The sequence below is a fragment of the Cygnus olor genome, chromosome 3 (assembly GCF_009769625.2).
Source record: "Cygnus olor isolate bCygOlo1 chromosome 3, bCygOlo1.pri.v2, whole genome shotgun sequence".
NCBI classification, from domain to species: domain Eukaryota; kingdom Metazoa; phylum Chordata; class Aves; order Anseriformes; family Anatidae; genus Cygnus; species Cygnus olor.
The window spans coordinates 114,688,286-114,709,718 of NC_049171.1; the positions used below are offsets into that span (position 1 = coordinate 114,688,286).

At 37.2% G+C, this 21,433-nt stretch overlaps 1 protein-coding gene across 9 annotated transcripts in view; it reads right to left on the minus strand.

Moving 5' to 3' along the window:
* Positions 1 to 21,433, minus strand: part of LOC121066831 (SLX4 interacting protein) — an 86,927-nt gene that overhangs the window by 17,030 nt on the left and 48,464 nt on the right. For 7 of the 9 annotated variants that reach the window (XM_040550534.1, XM_040550539.1, XM_040550535.1 and 4 more), the window contains 2 exons: positions 9,847 to 9,924; positions 7,143 to 7,231 (listed from right to left, as the gene is read on the minus strand). The exons of the other annotated variants lie outside the window; for them this stretch is intronic. In XM_040550534.1, the coding sequence (XP_040406468.1) occupies positions 7,143 to 7,231; positions 9,847 to 9,924 (167 nt within the window). The remainder of the gene's footprint in view (positions 1 to 7,142; positions 7,232 to 9,846; positions 9,925 to 21,433) is intronic. 9 annotated transcript variants of the gene reach the window in all.

The window sequence follows — 21,433 nt, forward strand, 5'->3', positions numbered from 1 at the left end:
GCCAATGTTTTAGCATGGTTTCCAGACCAAAACACTCAGTCCCCCCAAGCCCCCAAGATTTCTGAGCTCACACCGTGGTTTGGTCTTCCAAATAATTTCTAAACCTACAGGTCAATCTCATGCAAATACGACAGACTCACCAAGGCCTCAAAGCCAGTCAGCTGTTACATGTTTAAAGAAAAGTGAAAACCAGGAAACAACTTTCCTTTTTTAATATTTTAAACCCTTATAAATGTCTCCACAGAGGGAAGTTCAGTCGTTGCAGCAGACCAGAACAGGGACTGGGGTCACTCTGGTGGATGGGGCATAGGATATTTCTATTTCCTATAGAAATATCCTATGGCCAGGAAATCCTATGGAAATATCCTATGGCCAGGAAATCAGTGGTATGATAGTAAAAGCTGATGACTGGCAGAAGGCAAAAGCTGACTGAGAATAAATACCAAAGAAAGCTGCTTTGTCAAGTTCCTGCAATGACAGAACAACCTGTTAAGATTTCTGTTAGGGATTAATGATGCAATATGAGGAAATAAAAACATAAAATGCATTCTGTATCAAGACATCCATTTCCAAACTCAGTCAGGTTGTAGCCACTATTACAACAAAACAGAAACTTGTACACAATATGTGCAAAATATGTGCAAAAATGCACATCAGAAATGCCTGTGTGATGCTTGGGTGTGAATGACCCAACTGATCTGTACAATTCCACGAGCCTTACCATCATATGTTTCAGCTTACATTTCAGCCAAGCTATAAAATTCCTATTAGCTCTAATAGTTTTCTGTCAGAAGGTGAGGAACAAATTGCTCTTTAAAACAACAAAAACAATCAGACATATTCTTTGCACAACAGGAATACAGAGAATTATTATCTAAAGCTAAAGTCAGTTAGATTTTATTCAGCACTAGTCATCAAAATCTCATAGATACACAGCGACCAAATAAAACCTTTAGCTCACTGTAGCTTTAAACATTATCAATGCCAGCTTTCCACCCTGCACCTTTGTTGGAGGTGCCCATCCTCTCAAAGTTTGCCAGGAGCAAAGAACATAATTCAGTGAAAAGTCTAGAATCTGAGCTCAAATCCACATTAACCACCAGGATAAATTGGGACAGCAAGAGCACGAGGGGAGAGCAAAATGAGGGAGGTGAAAGGATGATGACAGATGATAATATCTTAAATAACCACAAGGCTTTGACAAATGAGCTCTTGTGAACACTGTTAAGTAGTTACATTTAAATCAACTGGATTACTCTTATAAGAAGCAACTACTAAAATCAGTAAAAGATTACTCAATTTGTCCCTCCTTTTTGAAGATTGCTTCATATGGAAATCATTTTATGTACTTAATCATTTATGCTCAAGTTATAGGACCCTCTGTACTACTACTATCCTTCATCTGTATTTTGCATTGAGGTACATAATGTTCTAATGAAGAGGTATTCAATTTGCTTACTGGCATTAAGACAATTCAAGTATTATTTTTTATTTAATTTCTTATATACATTCAAATTCTGCCTCCTTTTCAGATAAATAACGCTACTGAACAAAGATTTTTAAGTCAGTTCCTTGTAGCAGTATCTTGGCCTTTTTCCAGAGATCTTATTCAACTCAGCAGCACGCATGAACACTGTAATTGCTCTTTTCAGCAAAAAGTACTTTGCATTTATCGACAGATGATTTTCATTTACAGTCCCAATGCCCTTTACTCAACTCTGTGAGGGTTTTCTGAAATTCTCCAAAGTCTTCTCTACTCTTAACTAATTGAAATAACTGTGTCAAATTTCATTTCATCATTTGTCCACTTTTCTGGAATATTAAACAGGTGACAGCTATTATATTTTCGCCATGCAGAAAATAAATCAGTCAGTTTGTAAGCTATACGAAGAAACCAAGACAAGCTCAGACAAATCTCACTGAGGCAACCTCCAGCACTGCCACCCTCAGGTATCCTCCCTCCCCTTTTGCAGGAGTTTCCTGCCCCCACAGCAGGGCTGGCAGAAGGGAGCGCGCACACGCACACCCAGCCGCTCCTGCTCCCAGTTCACAGCGTTAGCTTAAAACCCAGCAAAGTTTGGTTTGCATGAATCCCTAGGACTGATACGTGGCAAGATGAGGTGCAAGCACACAGACCTTTTGGCAAACTCTGTTATAGGAGTGGTAATCTCCAAGGAGAAAAGGCAGACAGCCGGGAAAAAGGGAATATTTTCAAACTGCCGTAGCTTTCTTCTTTATGACCGAGTAAAAAATGTTAGTATCATTACTTTGTGATGTAAATTCTCTGAAAGAGCAGTCTTAAGACTCAAGATGATTTAAAGCTACACTGACATTGAAAGGGAAGTCTCATCCTTGCCCAACACATGGTCCAACCAAGCCTCTGCATCAACAGCAGCATTTATGCAGCCACATGGTGAGAGCCTGGCCACCAAAGCTATCCAGCTGAAAGCTAACGATGCTCGTTTCCAGAGGAATCAGTGAACTACTCCAGCTCCCCACACATGCCAATACTGACAGATGCTAAAGACAAGAATGCAGGGCTCAGAGAAAGGAAGAGAAAGCAGGAGGGACTGCGTGTTTCAGCATCAGCTCAAGCTGAATATGAAGGATGAGAATAAAAAAAGTAACAAAATCTGGAAGTGTCAAAAGTGGAAAATCAGAGAAAAGCAAATCTTTAGCTGTTCCACTATGTGGTATGCAGATATTGTTTGTTAGTTTGCATTTTCCCTTCTCTGCCATTTAAAAGAAGCAAATGCCCTTCATACAACTAACAAACTACAGTGTAATATTATTTTCCTCTATATACATTTCCTCTAATAACTAAATAAAAGTTACGTTATATGAAAACAAATGAAAACTAGATTTTATGAAATTTAAAACAGGATAATGAAACTGAAGAACACAGCAAGTATTACAACAAAGGTTAATATTACATGCATTTTGGATGTTACTTGCAAACAAAGGTAGCTATCAGCTGCTACCTAAAGGGGTGATCCTGCTCTCTTCTTTGTCTCACTTTTTGTGTCGCCATCAGCAACTCTGTGGTTATAGGACGAATTGGTTCAGTAAACTGATGTGATGGAAAACTAATCCTCCAATTAAAAGAAAAAAAAAAAAACAGACTTTGCAAATATGTATTCTGCTAGATTAACTCAAGGAACTAATTCATCCTCTACTAAAGAATCATTTGGTTGGTCCACGGTAACCAGAAAGGAATGGATATGTAGCTGGAACTGGAGGGAATATGGACTGACTTGTTGGTCGTAACCCATCGTTACAGCAGTTTAACTCTGATATTATAGATACACACGCAGTTTCATGCCAAGATTAGAACTTTATACACCACAATTTGCACAACTGTATTTCACAGCACTTCCTTCTTCCCCTACTCAATCTGATATCACTTAACAATAAAAGTATCTTTAAAGTATTTAAGATAGATTCCACATAAAATCTTCTACTGAAGATTGCAAATTGCTCCTGCCTGAAAAAATGGGTATCCTTTTCATTCTACGTTCCAACAGTCATACTGTTGCAGCAGTGCATACTCTGATATTAAGTTTCACGTTAATTACAGCTAAGAGTACATGTTTTCATGAGAGGACCAGAAGCTTCTTCCCAGCATAATCAAAATCCACACAAATTATGTCACCTGCACTCTCATAATACTAGTTTTAATAAAAGAAAATTCTGTAATGTGCATAAAGTATGTCACAATGACAATTCATAAAATCAGACATGCATGAAGATGATGAAATGGGTTGTTTTTATTTCACTCTTGAAGATTTAAAAAGCACAGGGCATACCTTTAGCATTTTTCTTTTCCTACTGTACCTATTTTTTGTTTTTGTTTTATTTTGTTTTGTTTTTAAGAGGAATATTCTGTTTGGAAAACAGTTTTAATTTTTCTATAATTTTCTCTGTAACTTAACAAGGCTCAGTGGAACCTTGAGATCTTTTTGATCAAACCAGGATCTCCTACTATCCACTTTATTTTCTGATTTCATATGAATAATAATTTCAAATTTCCGTCATTAGCTTAACCTCCTTCATGCTTTCCCTACAACTGCTTCCTCTCAAAGATTCCAGCGTAAAGCTGATGTGGTGGTTATCAATGAATACTCCATTGTTAGCACATTTTTAAATGCCCACAAGCCTCCAATAAGCCTTCCACACATTTCCATTTCCACTGTTTCTTCAGATAACCTATTTCCAATTTTCCATTTTAGCTCTCTACATAATAATCATGAAAATGTCGTCATTTTTACAGAGATGACTAATCTCTCTAGAGCTCTTTTATTTCCTTGGGTTTCCTCTTCTGCCATGTTCCCAAAGCTGTCTTCTTTTTCAAGATAAAACTATTCAAGATTACAAACATAGTTTTGCAAAACAGGAAACAATGGCTTTATGTTTATACTTAGCATTAATCAGCCCAGCTATTCTTCCATCTTTTCCTTAAGACTTCCAATTTGCTTATGTATTTTCAATAACTTGCTCTGTTTCTTTAGACAAGATTTCCCTTCTTCCAAAATGGTAACTACTGCCTGCAGCCTGTTTCTTAAATATGACCACAGGAACACCCATTTCTAAACAGATTTTAGAAAATAGAAAATTAAATATCAATAGATTTTCTTCATTTTATTTCAACTGTACTCCTTAGAAGTGCTCTCATATCTTCAATTAATTTAAACTAAAACTTTAGCTAATTTGACAGAGACTGCCTAAGCCACCTTTTCCTTGGTCTTACAGGATGCATCGCAGAAGGCTTCAAATTGCTTTTCTCAGCAATTGATGCTAAGGTTTGTGCTTGCAAATATCTCAAAAGCAATCTAATTATGAACTTTCCCAAGACATAGGATATAAGAATTTAATTTTTTTTTTATCTGGCTAGAACTCCTGGCATTCTTGATTTAATCACTCTATTCCAGGAGAAACAAAATAGCTTAAAAGACAGTGAAAAGGCATGCTGAAGATAGATGAAAAAAGAGCTGCAATAAGTGAAAGAAATACGTATCAGGCTGACATAAAATTGGTTCAAAGTAATTGGAAAGGAAGGCATTGAGCCTGACTTGTCTTGACAGAGCTCAGGAAAGAATGTTTGACCCAAACCATAAAACTGCATAAAAGTAGTTGTAAAACAAAAACGAAAATTGTTAAGCCTTGACTAAGTCAATCGCAATGACAATAAGCAACACTGAAATGTGACAAAGTCTCCATTAACACAGAGTCAACTGCTTTTATAAAACACAGATAGACCCTCAAACCAAGGTTGTAAGCTGATTAAACAATTAAAAGAACTCGAATACAACATTATGAAATGATTCAAACCCAAACAACATACAGAGGAAAACAAAACAGATGCCTCATTTTTAGCCCATGACAGAATACACTGGAGTCTATCAACAGAAAGGTCTTCTGGGTGGTCTTTCGCAGTCTACTTTGGAGTTCAAGCACACTCAGGGCTAAATTGCATAGGGAAAAGCACACAGTGCAGATCCTTAGTCTTTGCTTCTGGAGTGACAAAAACCTGAAATTATCCCTCAGTGGCAACCAAACACCCTCCCAGTTTGGCAAAGCACTGAACTATAGTCTAGGACACACCTGGTGTTAACATGCTGTAGAAGTATTGGGTCAACAAAACAGTCTGCAGTGGATCCTTTAAGTTAGTATGGCAAGAGTTAAGACGATTCTCAAAAACATTTGCTGGGGGTGTGTTCCCTTTTTGTTAGTTCTTCAAATCAGCAATAATGGCTTAGGGATAGCTTTATCTTATTCTCTCCTACCAACACACCACACTGACCGTGCCAGCCAGCTCTGTGTGCACCTCCTGTATCTGTAAGTAAAGCAAACTCCCAAGGCTTTATTATTGTTTAGGGTATGATCCCACAGAGATACTTGTTTGTTCTTTCACTGCTGTTTTTAAACACAAAAATGTTTAAAATCCCTTTTTAAACAACTAGGATTTTCCATAGATCCAATGGAATTTTCAAATAGTCAAGCTGAAGTCCGTATTTTTTTTTCATTTACCTTCTTACTACATAGTCATGTGAAATAAACTAAAAAAAAAAAACTTTAATCTGTTATTTTATGGAAAGAAAAACAAAACAAAATACACATACTAAAGGAGAGAACTTGATATCTCGTAAGAGCTACTTAAACAAGAAAGAAATAATTATTTCTTACTCAAAATGCTAAGACAGCATTTTCTACTTAAAGCATCTAAATAGTTTTTCAAGATGATAATGAGAAAGTAATAACTTTCCAAAACAGCAAAATCCTTCTAAAGTTATATTTTTTTCTGTGAAAGAGAAAAGCATTTCCTTGATCCTTCATCTTTTAATGATATTTACCAGTTTAAGAATCAAGATAACATGCATTTAGTATAAGAAATACAAATCTGCTTGATATGAAAAAAATACTAAGTACAATGTTTAGTGTTTTTTTTTTTTTTTTTTTTTTTAAGATGTCAAGTATATTTTAACATATCTAACAGCAACTAATAAAACATACATAGAGCTCAGCATGTAATGCTGACTTATTGTGAGCACAGAAGAGACTGCCTGCCATATAGCAGGCCACCTGGGTCAATGTGAACACTCCTGAGACAATCAGCAGTTAACTGCAGCATAAAATTCATAAGCCCTTGACCCTGATAAAGCCTTCAAGATGAAATATTTAAGCAGAATTGTTTATGGTATTTAACTACACACCAGTGCCTTTTTCTCTATAAATGCTTGGGGATTTTTTTTTTTCCCAACAGGGCTAGCACTGATCCATTTGAGTTGTTTTGCAGAACAAGTGCTAAGAAAACATACAAGAAAGCCACTGACATTAGAAACTGACCCATTATAATCTCGGAAAGTAAAGTATTACAAGGACAAAATACAAAGGAAAAAAGAGATCCGTAAAACAAGGTGCCTTATGCGACTCAGAAAATGCTGAGCTTCCAGAAATCCCCATTCTCGTCTGCTTCAGACAGTTACTTCAGAATGTCCTTTTGAATACTCTGGACCAACTGTTAATGGGAGATTTTGGTTCCAAGATAACATTCACAAAGACGCAAATAATTACAACTACATATAAACATTCATCTTACCACTGTAAAACAAACCAGAAAAATTATAGAACAGTTTTGTACATACCAATGCACCCTCTTCACATGTCCAAGCACTTGGATTAAATTCAAGTTTACTGACACAAACTACAAATTTGTCTGGAAACACACGTAGCTCTGTGCAAAAAGAATCGAAAAGAAGATTGTAAAAACTAAACTCATATTCTGATATGTATGCATTTTATTTTTGTAAAGAAAAGATGGTGTAAATGGCGCACTAACTCAATTCATGCACTCCACTGCTTGCTTACTTCTTTTCAGGATCACATCACTGATTTTTTTTTGCTTTTTATATCATTAAAAATAAAAATAAGTCAGTTTAGTTCCCAAGAGGACAGTCACAGCTGCAAATTAGTCCAACCACACCACTGAACAACTATACTAGACAGAACCAAGAGAAAAAACACTTCACAATGATTTCTTTTGTGCTATTCTGGTGATTAGTCTTTTCATAGCAAAAGCTACAAATTGTGTTTGTAATACAGCACAACATATTCAATCAGTACTTGATATAAAAACTCAGCATAAGACCAAGTCTTTCCAACACTGACTACAGTGATTTTGAAGTCACTAAATAAATTAGTTAACTGTTAACAAATTACATATTTTACTCAAGATCCCATGGTTTGTTGTGAATACACCCAAGTTGCTAGTTACAGAGGATTGAAAATGGAAGGGTTCTCAGATTAGAACAGACCAAGCATAGCTTTATTCAGCCCCTATAAATGCTATGCAAAGAGGAAAGCTGGATACTTTATTTGACATATCTGGTAATTTCCAGATTAACACCTTCATATTTTCACCTGAATTTTTTCTCCCTTTCTTTCTTAAGGCAATTACTAGATTTTAAAGTTTGCTGTACTTCAGAAACAAGTCACAACACCCTATTTTCTGGGACAGGAAGACACAGCATGCAGAAAGATACCCAGGCAGTTGACCTCAGAGATTTTAGTAGAATATCTCCACATAATGAACTGAGTATACTCAGGATGTACATAATTCACCAGTGCGGGTCACTCATGTGGGCAACTGCCTCTCTAGAAGGCAGTGCTCCTTCACCACCAGCACGTGTCCAATAGTATCTGACAAACCATTCCAAGTGCTTACCAGCATTGGCTTTGCTAGAGTAATCACTATGAAAGATGGGGGTGTTAAAACTGATTACCTTGTACTTGCCTTTGGTTGAAAAAGTGTACACAGAGACCTCAGACACATCTTTGTTGGCAAAACTACTTGTTAAGCTACTGTAACTGGATAAAGAGTATGATGAACTGTTCAGAAATACCAGCTCTGTAGGCAAAACTGTTTCCAAGGAAATATTCATGCTGTGCTTTATGACCAGACTGCTGTTTCTCTGCTTGTATCCTCACGACGTGAGAAGCCACCCCAAAAGTTCTTGTACAATGGCTTTCAAACTGACACAGACCGCTTCCAAATGAGATACAAAAGAAAAGCTGGACAGCCATTGCAAGGACTGAATTTGCTGTGTGTGTTTCCAATAATCATCACTTTGTAAAGTTTACTTTGGATACTGAGACACCATTTACAGTATGCAACATTCTTTTTCTGTTGGCCCAATGTCCATTTTTTGTTTGTGAAACTATAGATGTATCGTACAGAAAAGAGACATTGGTATCAAATTATTTTGTGAGGCTATGTTTTATTCTGGTATTTATTGGCAGTGAAACCCAGCAGAATGAAGCTCCTCTCTTGCTAGAAACTTTGTGTAGAAGAAACTTTTGACTACAGAATCAAAGCCTTTCTTTTTAGCAGCACTAGTACAGCAAGTTCATTCCAGTTAGAAACTTTTATTGTCATATTTTATGACAATCTCACTTGCTGGTTAACAAAATGAAAGCATCTTTAGGCACAATGATATTTGAATGACACGTTAAAAAGGCCCGAATTTAATATACAGAAAACAATGCAGTGTTGAGACACTAATGCACAATCTATTGTTCCAGGAGACAGGGGGAACAAGTTTGATGAAACATTTAAAATCAACACTGCAATGGATTAAAAACAGTTGGTATTTGAAGAGATTTAAACACTGACGAATCCAATGAATTCCTATAAAAATATGAAATACCTTCAAACATCCATTCAAGTAGTCAATATTTTTAAAGGAACCTGAAAAATTTATTTTACTTTTATTTTATTTAATATGAAAAGCTCAACACAAAGGGCAGTGATCATTACAGCTCCTCTTTATTGCTGTTGGCAGGACAGGATTGATATCACTTCCTTACAGAGCTTCTTGGCTTGAGAAGACATGAAAAAAGATCTGGTCCAATGACATCACCTAAGTTGAGGTTTTATAGCACTGAGCCGAATGAAAGCTTTTTCTTGCATACACTTGTACTACACAGTTGATGTCACAAGACACTCAAGCAATAATGAAGTGATTCATACTGCAACCTCTGGTTGATTCACCCTGCAGAGACTCAGTAAAATGCTGAGTCTCATCAACTTACAGAATTTGGTGTGGCTTAGCTGATCACCCTGGGGGCAAGGTATACAAAAATTTAAAATTAAGTTAAAAAAAAAAAATCCATCATATGGTAAGAAACACCTCTCATTTTTCAGCAAACATCCTCTTGAGAAAAAAAGTCAAGCTCTCAAACAGATCTTGATTAAGCAGACCAAAATTTAACAACTATTAGTTTGCATCCTTTTTTTCCCTCCATTTTTAACAAAATTCTAAGTAATATTATTAGAAAATGATTTCTTACCACGATAATGTTCCCCTACAGCACAACGGAGATTAACCCATCTCTTCATAAAATAGGCAGTAATGTGAAAACTGTTGGCTGCAACATAAAACAAAGAGATGATAATAATAAGTGTAAAGGTATATCAGGCATTTTGGTCTCAAAGTGTTGCACATCTACAAAGATAAGATTGGTTGAAAGAAGCTGCAGCTCAAGAAAACATAACTTTAAAGAAATATTTTAAAAAGAAACTGCTCATATTGAAATCTCAAGAAATTACTACCTGGAACAGGAGAAAAAAAATCTAAACAACCTACTAAACTTCAAGTTCTGGTACACAACCACAGAAACATAGTTAAGTCAATTAATTGATCACAGTTGCTATCCACTTAATAAGCTACTGTCCCAGTCATTAGTCCACAAGGCTAGACTCCTAGTTACTGCTATGTTTTCATTCATATTCTACACTAAAACTACAGGTAACCCTTTATTTAACTGCATTTAACTACTTTCTGGAGAAAGACAACATGCTCAAAGCTGATACAAAAAATTCCGGCTATAAAAAAAAAAGCCGGCTATAAAAATCCACAAGAGGCCTAATTCAATGCAAGTGGAGGTAATTAAGTGAGAAATACATACATTTAGACTCCTCAGTATCTACAAGCACACACAGCTAGCCTGGCTGCCCCAGCAATACCTGTAATGTACACAGAGGTTTCTTCAGTTTCCATTCCTGAGAATGACAGAAATCCTTGTGCACCAGGAGCACAAGAAAAGGACAGAAAGGATTATATTACAGCAAAGGGACTCCAAGACTAGAGCTAAGGAAATCAGCTTTTACTTTTGTTCTACTTTAATTCCCAAATGACCCTGGGTAAATCAGGACTTGATTCATAAAGGTATTTAGCAACTTAACTCCCACTGAAATTGAAAGAAGTTAGAACCTGTGACTCCTCCTCCTATGTCTCCTCTATAGTCTCTCCTTACACCTCAGTAAAATGAATTTGCAAAACGCAATTAATGACATTTCCCCTAACTCTGATGGGTTCTGCAATACTTATAATAGTGCTCTTTCCAAGACAGTCAGCTACCCTAGATGCAATTACCACAGGAGTTCAAAAATCAAGTGCTACTGCTGTTCTTCTCCCCAGACATTTAACAGGATGTAAGGGAAGCCCATACGCTCCTGTCCCAATCCCTGGAGCGAGTGCTAAAGCACATCATATTCCTAAATATAAAACAAAAAATGCATGCCCTCTCCTGCAGTCTGTAGCTCTCCTACTTGTACTCCAGATCTCCCAGAGCTCACCATGAAGTGCTGCTCAGCATCACCCCTCATTAAGAACTATAGGTATTGATCATAATCAATCTCTTTGAAATTTATCAGCCATCTTTTTTCCTTCCCCGCAGGAAGATACTGAAAATTTGACTTCCTGTTAAAGATCAAGTCAAGATTCGACAAGTTAAGCCATCCTTTGAAAATGATGAGTGCTAGAGAAAAAATTGGATGTAATCCACCACCTTTATTAACTGAATATTTATGAACACAATTAAAGAAAATTACTTTTAGCAATTTCCAGTTTGGCATCCATAATTCTTTAACATTATTGGTAGGATTAGCCAAATCAAGGAATTTGCCCTTCACGTAAATAAGTTATCAGTGTGATGATAGCATTTCCACTGTGATCTCTATAATGCCAAAAAAAGTAATATTCACAGAAGTACAACTCTCCAAACAAATTTCCAAAACCAGGAATAGGAGTCTTTCCACCTCCGTGTATCTGAAAAATTTTATTTTTCTTGAGAAGCAATAGAAATGAAAAAAGTGTGAATCTTATGCTTTTACACAGAGAAGAGCACAATACTTCATTCATGAAATTCTTTTAAGAATCAGGTGACACATACATCTGTTTATTTGTCTTGCTATCCTGGTATTCTCTGAGAGGTTATGCATTTAATCATATTTGATTGACTAATGGCCTAACAAAGTTTCAAATTCTTCCTTAAGACCTTCAATTCAGCCAGTTACTGTTCCCTGGAGCAGAACACGTACCTCCAATCTATCAAAATATACGCATAAGAGATGCAGAGAGCTTCACACTATTTTTGCAGTGTCAGCTCAGGTCTGACAGTATTATAGAGCCCTCATGGGGAACTGGCAATATGCTCTGCCTGGAGGGACTAACACTAGAGAAGAATTTTTGTTTCCATGACTATTTGCTGCTTGACTTTGCTGAAAAAGCCAAAAGAGATGACTTGCTGTTACTTATTGCTAGCAGTAGAAAAAAAAGTTTAAGATGCATTGCATTTAAAATACCTATATTTTGAAACTATCCCACAGCTATGCTTACCAAATGTTTTGAAACCCTCTTGTATGCAACATCTAATCCAACCCATAAAGTCAGCTCGAGTTCGTAAACTTCCCAGTATTAAAATTGTCAGGATTATTGCAGAACTATAAAAACTGTGATATCGTCTTTCTGCTTCCTGCAAGAGAAATATATTATCCAATTAACCACTCTGCTTCAAGGAAGAAGCAGCTAAAAAGTAAGCCCCACAAGGGCACCTTATCTCACAACCTCATGCACCTTGCAGGTGTTGTTTTTTTTGTTTTGTTTTGTTTTGTTTTTTTTAAACTTTCTACACAGTTACTTCGCATGAGTCTTAATCTGCTCTCAGATTTCAGATTCAGACTTGTCCACCATCAACGCTGTTTATATACTAGCATATGCTGGTGTTGATTTAGGGCAAGCTATGAATTATGCTCCAGGAAAGAAAGCCAGTGTATACTCTGCGAGCACCAAAAGCTGCTCGTCATGCTGTCTGTAAGGAGGGACCAAGTGAGATGTACCAAATAATCCAGCATTAACTCCTTTTAAGCACACTGTAGAAGGTTTACCCTCAAGCTACAAAGGACTCTTGCAGCCAGTAAGAGAGAAATTTCACCGATCTTGGGATCAGCAAATCTACTCAGCCTAACCTTCAGGTTCCTCTTCATCATATAATGCAGACACAGCTCCATTTTGTAGATTACCAACAGAGAAGCAGAAATATAAATTTTGTTAGTGGTCTGGAGTTTTTTTTCCTTCTCAACTGTGCACCTAAAACATCAGATCCCAGTTCCAAAAACCAAACAAACAAGCTAAACCAAACCAAAACTTTGGAGCCCCCAGATGTGACTGAATAAAAGTAATTCTAGAAAAGCCACAGCTCGCTCTCAGCTGTAACATGCACCAGTGAGTGCTGCCTTTTAGGGGAACGGTAATTTGCCCTGCCTGTTATATTTCATAGTCCCAAGACACTGAGAGGAAGTATCAGACACTGACTCTGTGCTGTAAAACTATCCAGCACCACTTGTTTGCCGAAGGAGTTAGAGCCAAGCTGCCTTGAGCTTCCAGCAGGCTGCCAAGAGGCGGCTGTGGTACAGCGTCCAGCAGCGGGAAGCCCTCTCCCACGGCTATTTGAGCCCGCTCATCTGGAGCCTGGGAAAATGCCTCTGAGCCACTGACTTATCTGGAGGAGCCTGGCAGGTGTTCACCTCCCAGCGGAATCAGGCACCTGCACAGCTCCGCAACCAACTTGGGGCAAGTCTTTGCCAAAGCCACAGCTCGGGCCTGAGGAGGATGATTGCCCCCCGAAAGCTTCCATATCTGAGAGGCACCGATTTCTCATTGCACAGGGGTTTTACACCAGCTTTAAACACATATAACAATAAATAAAACATTTTTTTCTCCTAGCCTAGGCATTTCATGTTTCTAACAGGTTATCCTTGTCTAGGACTGCCTCTGTTCATAAAGTAAGATCACAGATACTGTCAACATATGTTAAAGTAAGATGAATTTCTTTGGTTACAACTTGAAAATAAATATATAGGTGCATTAGGCTTTCTGAAACACTGTATTGTACGTTTAAAAATCTACATTTTGCTTATGCTAGATTAATTATTCCATGCAAATTAAGCTATTCGAGTAATAATGTTTACAGTATATAGAGCTTTTCATCTTCAAAGTGCTCTACAGACATATTATTACACCGCTTTTTAGCGGTCATATTTCTCCTCTTAAAATTATTCACCACCAAATCCAAATTCCTCATCGTTTGTAAACTTAGAAAAAAACACTTTTATTCTAAACCTAATGTTGATTCTGCATGTTTTCTCTCCCAGAAGAAATTCATTTCTTCACACCATCTGCTCCAGGTCACTATTTCTAATTTAGATGAGATTCAAAACCAAATGTTGCATGTAAATTTAAGTCTTAAGTCTAGGGTAAGCTAGGGGCAACAGAATGGCAGTGAACAACACAAGAAGCCACCAAGACTTCCTGAGCCTTTTCTGCTGTTCTGAATGGGTACGGGATTTCCAGGGCACTATCTCAGATCACACACACAAAAAGTACCAGCTTCATGTGTAACAACAACAAGCGTAACTGATCTTCATCTAATGCAAATTTTTATACAGCAGATAACCAATGGGTTCAGACCAACTTATACAGCTGAGGATGTCAGCCAGTCTGTCTTTCCATACATTCTCCCTTCGGTCTAAAAATTTTTTAATTATTTTTAAAATTTTCATTATTTCAAGTGATAATTACATGAAGTACACTGGAAAACATGTAATAAAAAACATCAAAAAGCCCTTTTTTCCTGTTTTTAATACTTAAGAAAAAATACATTTTGGCCTTTAGATTTATATACAATAAACGTGGCCTAAAAGAAAAGCCTGGGTACAGTACTGACTATATATACATGTATGTGTGTGTGCATACGTGCATGTCAGGAAGAGCTAGGGTAAGCTAAGAGGCATTAATGCAGCACTGCAGGCGCTATTCTCCATGCACAAAAACAAAGCACTCCTCCCTTATGGTTCTACCAATTGCTCCCTTGCGTTGCAAATATGCAGGGTCTGATCTTGATAACTCATATATCTGCAAATAAATTCAATGATGTAGTTTTCTTCTATATTTTCCAGGGTGCCTTACAGCCTGTTTTAACCAAGTACAGGCAAAAATTGATTATTGATTTTTTTTTTCTCCTTATTTTCCTTTTCACAATTTTGTCAGTATTAGCACTATTCTTCTAGTCACTAAATCTTCTGAAAACAGGCTATTTGTTAACACATATAGGTAGAAGATCTATCTCATCAAGGATTTGGGAGCAAGATTTGGCTCCTATCAGGAAACAGGGCCCCTGCTGGATCGAGTAAAGAAAGCTTCGAATTAATCTGATCATGACAGGAAGAGATATGCCTAGCAGAATCCTTTTTGCTATTGGAACACAGATTTTTGGACATGGCACGGTATCTAAAACCTTCAGTCCATGAGCCATTAGCAGCAAAACTGGACTGATGAAACCAAAGAGCAGGGTTGTAAGGCTCTCCTCTAGCGGGGAAGGGGAGGAATTCACTCTAACTTCGGAGCTATGCTGAGCAAACTGGATCCAGTATAAGGTGTTTTTTGGCCTGCTTGTCATAGGTATTCTGGAGAGAAGAACTGAAAAGAAAAGTGTCAGACCATCCGGCTGCAAGGTGAGAAATGCATCTGATGGAGACCCTCAGAACATGCCAGCTCTGAAGGTGAAAAACATACCTTCTCCTCACTAAAACTTGAGGTGGAAAGGCAGACTGATCCAATCCTGGAGAGCAGCTTTCTCACAACCCATTCATAATGTAACAGCAATAATAGCTAGCACCACCTGCCAATGCATTCAAGCAGATAAAGTAGAGCCATATATTTGAAGGTCAGTGTACCATTACCACAGACAATTGTTTTCTAATAGGAGACAAGATTTGATTTCACCCTTTCGTTGATCTCAAACTTAATGACCATATTATTTATTGCACATGACAGACTTCAACACATGAACCAAAAGCTGCTTGTGAATCCTCAATGTTCTGAGCATATAAACAGTATTCCAGGGGAATCCACGTGCCTGAAGCTCTTTAACCACTGGAACAAGCCTGACAGCTGAGGAGGAGTAAGGCATCTGTCAGTGCGAGCCAAAAGGCAGGAAGAACTGAAAAGTAAGCCCTCTGGTAAATGCTGTGACACAAGTCAGCAGCAGAGGAGAATCTCAAGTCTTTTCAAAGCAGCTATATTGCCTTGAAGGAGCAGCTTAGTCAAAAACTGTCTGATGCCACATTTGCACATACTGTACATTCAGCATCATGCTGAGCATCTCCCCCAGACTAGCTAGACACAGCTGCATCTGAATCAAGCAGTGTCACATACTTACATCACTGAATTCCTAACAGTGATAAAAGTAAGCCTGCCTGTAGAAGGTAGCTTCTAGCTAAAATGAAACAGCCTCGGTGACGGTGACAAGTCTGACTTACAGGGTGCAAGGGAATGCACAGAGTGGCCTTTAAAGCACGAGTCACTTTTTAAAAATGTGTCCTTTCAGCCTGTCTCTGCCCTTGAAGATATCCATGAACTTCATGAAAATTTTTGATGCTATGAAATACTTGAGAGGGAGGATTTTGTTTTCTGAATGCCATGAATCTCTACGAAACAAAATCACATCTAGAAAAAAAAAAAAACAACTAAAATGTGAATATGAGACTTTCAGAATTTATCAAACATGACTGGTTCCCCTTATTGTTCATTAGAACAACATTATTGTAGGTGCCAATGCTATGATGTTAAAAGACTCTCAAATAAAGGCAAGCAAACCTTTCACAAGTTTCCAGGCTCTTTCCCCTTTCCTCCCCCAGTAATACGAAATAACTTCTGCAAAACCTTCTTCCCCAAGAGGAAAAGGTTTTAACCCTATACCTCCCACAGCTGACAAAGACTTTCATCTTCTACCAATAACAAGGTCTTTAGGCAAGGGTCACTAAAATGTCAGGAACAAGTTTTGAACATGTGGAGAAATGTATGTTGTATCACACTCCTACAAAACCTATGGGTCTGGTGAAAAAGAGTCGGCCTCTGGAGGCATGGTGGGAGGGCATAAGGGGAAAGAAAAGCCAGTAGCAGGTATCTTCTGCAGAACTTTAAAAAGATGGCATGAAATGTGGAAAGGTGGTTTCTGCAAAGCTGATCCTGATACACAGCAGCAATCAACATTGTCTTTATTATTATTATTATTATTTTTTCTCTCCATACTCCTATTAGCTGCCCAGTGGACCTAAGAGGTAGATGTTGATTGATTGTCATGACCCCTCTCTTCTTCTGCCCTATCATCTCAAGCACATTCCAAAAGCAAGTGAGTTGGAAGAAATGCCTGTGAACTTGAACCAGCATACATTTCACAGAGTTGTCTGAACAAAGCACGTTGTGCCAGGGGTTCACAGGTTCTTCTCTGTTCACACAACTGATTCTTTAGGTTTTTAACATCTCAGAATAGAAGGAAATTCTGTAGCATGGCAAATAGTTGGAAAGCCAACACAATGAAGCCTTCTGTATTTTCTTTTTTTTTTTTTTTTTAATGCTAGCAAGTGGACTGTAATTAAGCCAGCTGCTGAAAGGCTCTACTTCAAAATAATCCTCAAAATCCACTCCAATGCAAAGAGGATACCACCGATACCACCAAAAGGACCAAGCCTGACCAAAGATTGTGATCATCTGATCAGTGCCACTCAGCTCTGGCAGTGAAGCAGGTGCCAGTTGTCGTGCAAGGAGCTGGCACCTGACCTCAAAAGGCTCTGTAGCAAGCTGCTCAATTAAGCTTACTCAAAAGGACAGCATTATAAGGGACCACCTGAATTGTGCAGCTCAATCTCTTGTAGTCACTGGCATCAGCGCACCAGATACTAAGTGCCCAAAGGTGCATAGGACATCCTCTTTCTCAGTATTCAATAGCAAATGCAAAATGACCAAAGAACATGAGCCTATCAGGTGCCATGGAAATACGACAAAAAAAGAACAGACAACCATTGCCCATACCCTATGACACATACACACACAAAAAAAAAAATATATATTTTAATTAAAAAAGTACCAGAAAGATGCTCTGCAAACAAATACAGGACTGTTGCCTTCTATTTTGTCTCTAAAGCAAGCTTTGTCACTTAAACAACTTTGTTTTCCACAGATGCATATACAGAATATTGCAATGTAGAATGTTTCTTCCTGGATAACCATTCTTTACTGTGCATTAGAATATCTCAAATCCTCTTACCACATCCACAATGCACATTCAAGATTGCACTCAATTTTTTTTCCCTTCTCAATTAAGAATCGTTACTAATTGCTGCACTACTAAATTTTAATTTACTTCCATATGTTTTTTCACTAAATTAAGGCCAAGGCCCTGCAAAACTTGGCCAGCGTAGTTTTGTTTATGTTCTGTCACTTGTGCCTTTGTAGTCAATGGAAATAATTCAGTGTGTATAATAAACAATTTACCTCGCACCTTGACTGACGATGGCTAAACCTATAGAATCAAATACACACAACTGCTCTCATTGAACTATTTACATAAGAAGAGTGTGCATGACTTTTTTTTTCCAGGAATTGGACTTCTATCTCTACCTGGATTGATTTCTGAGAAGCCTTCTAAAAATTTTCCAAATACAAATAAACCCACAAGAATGTTTGCAATTTAAGAAGCTGTATTTTCTCTCTTTTTCATATGATAATGAAACTTAAGAACAAAAGGACATAAAGGAGAGTATTATTGTGTAATATGGTAATAAGGAAAGTTGAAAAGAAGCTCATGTTCATATTTAACCATCAAATTACACCCACAATTACTTCCAGCTATAACGAAACTACAAAAGGACAAAGTTCAACACGTATCTATAATGATTTTTTTTTTCTTAAGATGTAGTGTCCATTTCTGTTTTTGTTGGACTGCTGGTTATTGTTTGGGAACTCAGACTTTTACGGAGTGCAAGGGTTAAAGATGTGTAAAACAGATTTTCTCACAGTTTAAAGAGAGCAAAACAACACATTTAGGAAACCAGACAGCGAAAAGGTCAAAACGTTACACTTCCAGGTCAAACTTCTGGTTGCAATTAAGTAAATTCCTCCAAACATTTCTAGGGAAATCATATTTCTTTTAGGTTTTAATTCAAATCCCTACTCTTTCTTGCTTACATTGCAAGCAAAATAGTATTGCTCTCTTTAGAAAGAGTCAATAGAAAGTACCTACTTTTTCTTTTTTTTCTTCCCTTTTTTAAATTAAAGGAACCTGATGTCATCTCAATATAAAAATCAAATAGTTATTTTTTCATCTCATTTAACATACAGTTGAACTAATTTTAAAAAGGCAGAAGAGACTATCACACCTAGGTCATTTTTAAAAAGAGTCTTTCTTCTGCCCTTAGGAATATTTCTCTTTTCATCCACTTTCATTATTTACAATTTCATAATTGTATTTTATTATTTTTAAATAAAGAATCAAGCTATTCTTCCTTCCCATGCAGTTAGTTATAAGAGAAACCTTCAAACCTAAGATGCTGTAAAAGGTCCTGATGCTGCAAACACATGCCTGCTAAAACAGCTCTGCAAATCTCAGCAACTCCTATTACTGCTCAACAAGACCACTTATGCCTACAAAACTGAATCTATGCCCCAGTAGCACAGATTTTCACTTTTTAACAGACATCCAAAACACATGGTCACCGCATCTGTGCACAGAAAACAGGCACAACAGGAAGGTAAAGATATGCAGCATATATGTTTTTGAAAATGCATAATAGGTAGGCCTGGTATACATCTAAACAACAGAACCCACTACACACAGATGCACTCTTACATACCCAAATGTGTGGTGGGGGTGTGGGGTGGGCAATGGGAAATGGAAATCCTAAGGACGTACTCATACTACAATAAAACTTAGCCAAACACAAAAATATGACCAGATTCAGATATTTGCAATCACTTTACTTCAGGAGAATGAACTTATTATTGCCACACTGCCCTCACTAGAAGATGACATTTGAGCTTCATCTGTGCAATATTCCAGGCAGCACAGGCTCCTAGCAATCCCACAGATAGATTTTAAAGTTCATACAGCAAAGGAAAATCAGATTTCTTGTACTGACCAAATAATGTATTCTCCAATATTTTAAACATTCTAACACATGGAATCTGAGCATCCATTAAATGCAGACCACAGGATCTACAAAATGCTGCTAGGAGAAATCCAATTTGCCATGTTCATAAAGGATAGAAAAGAAAGTCAAATTTATTCCTCAGAAAATTCTACATTGAGCACTTTAAAATCTATTCCTACTGTGCCTAGCGTTTAAACAGGTCTAAAGAAGCTGAACACTGACATCCTATCCTCTGAATTCCTGCTTCCAGGTGACAATAGAAGCTTTAAAAACTACACAAAGCAAAGAATAAAATACTTTGAAAAGGAACAGATGTTGCAAAGAAGAATCAGACAACAAAGAAATGGCAAGTGTTTAGGGACCAATTTTCAAAGTCCCCCCATGTGGATTCCAAAAACAGTGGATGCTAAGTTATCTTTCAAAGGTAGCTATATAATTCCCCGGCCTAGTTGAGAATCACTTTGATATTCTCAAGTGAGCAGCAACCAAGTAAAGCAGAAATTATAAGTAAGGTTCATCTTGCCTAACTTGCAACATCTACAGACTAGCATTCTACACTCCATTTTTAACTGATAGAAACAAGCTCTTCTGGAACATGATTCACATCACCTGACAATCTATTTTAAATATATGTATCAGATGAATTGTGCTCGACAAGTGCGCACCTACTTCCATTAGTTGTGAAGAGAGTTTAAACCACTAGACCAGATGTAGGTGTTTACAGTATATTTGTACAAAGTTAGATACAATTAATTCTATGCTACATGTTTTGGATAGGCAAATTGACTATTAGCTTCTAGTCAGTGCTGATAAACTAAAGGGGAGACATAATTCCACTTTGTAAATACACAATTAATGGGTACTGACTCTATGCCTAGCTATACAACTAAAACACCAAAAAATGAAATTTAGGTGTGTATAAATATATATGTGTGTTTGCATAAACTGAGGTTCTCACAGCAAAATTACCACGCTGATCTAGTTGGATGCCACAGAAAGACCTTTACGTTTGATATGGATAGAAAGATAGTAGCTGTCATGTTTGTGCATGCAACCACAGACTTTGTGCACATGCATAAAGAGCAGTAATTTTTGTAATAGGAATAAAAAAAATATGGAAACAAGAAAAAAGAATCATGATGCAAGCAAGAGGAAAACAATGAATTAAGCAGGTATAAATTAAAGGTCTGAGGCAAAATCTGTTTTCAAAACTAAAGCCAAATTTTCACAAAAATACACCAAGTTAAACAACTATCCTATCATTTTAAGAAAATAATATATTTGTTTTCAATATTAACCATGTAAAACACTTTATTATAGGATATCTTTAAAATAAATAAAATGCCATTTTATTTCCTATCTATGACCATAACTTCACAAGGGAGATGTTCCCAGGGAATAAGTAAAATAAGCAGAAAGAATTCAACCTATCTAGTGCTGCCCTTGCAAATGTCCCACATAAGACAGTGATAGCAATTGCTAAAGTAATGGCTAAAGTCTGCAAATATCAGTTCAGTATCAGGAAAAAGACAAACGTAGATCCTTCAATCTAGAAAGACCAGAACTTCCTGACAGTCTTTGAAGCACACCAACCCCCCTCCAACGTAC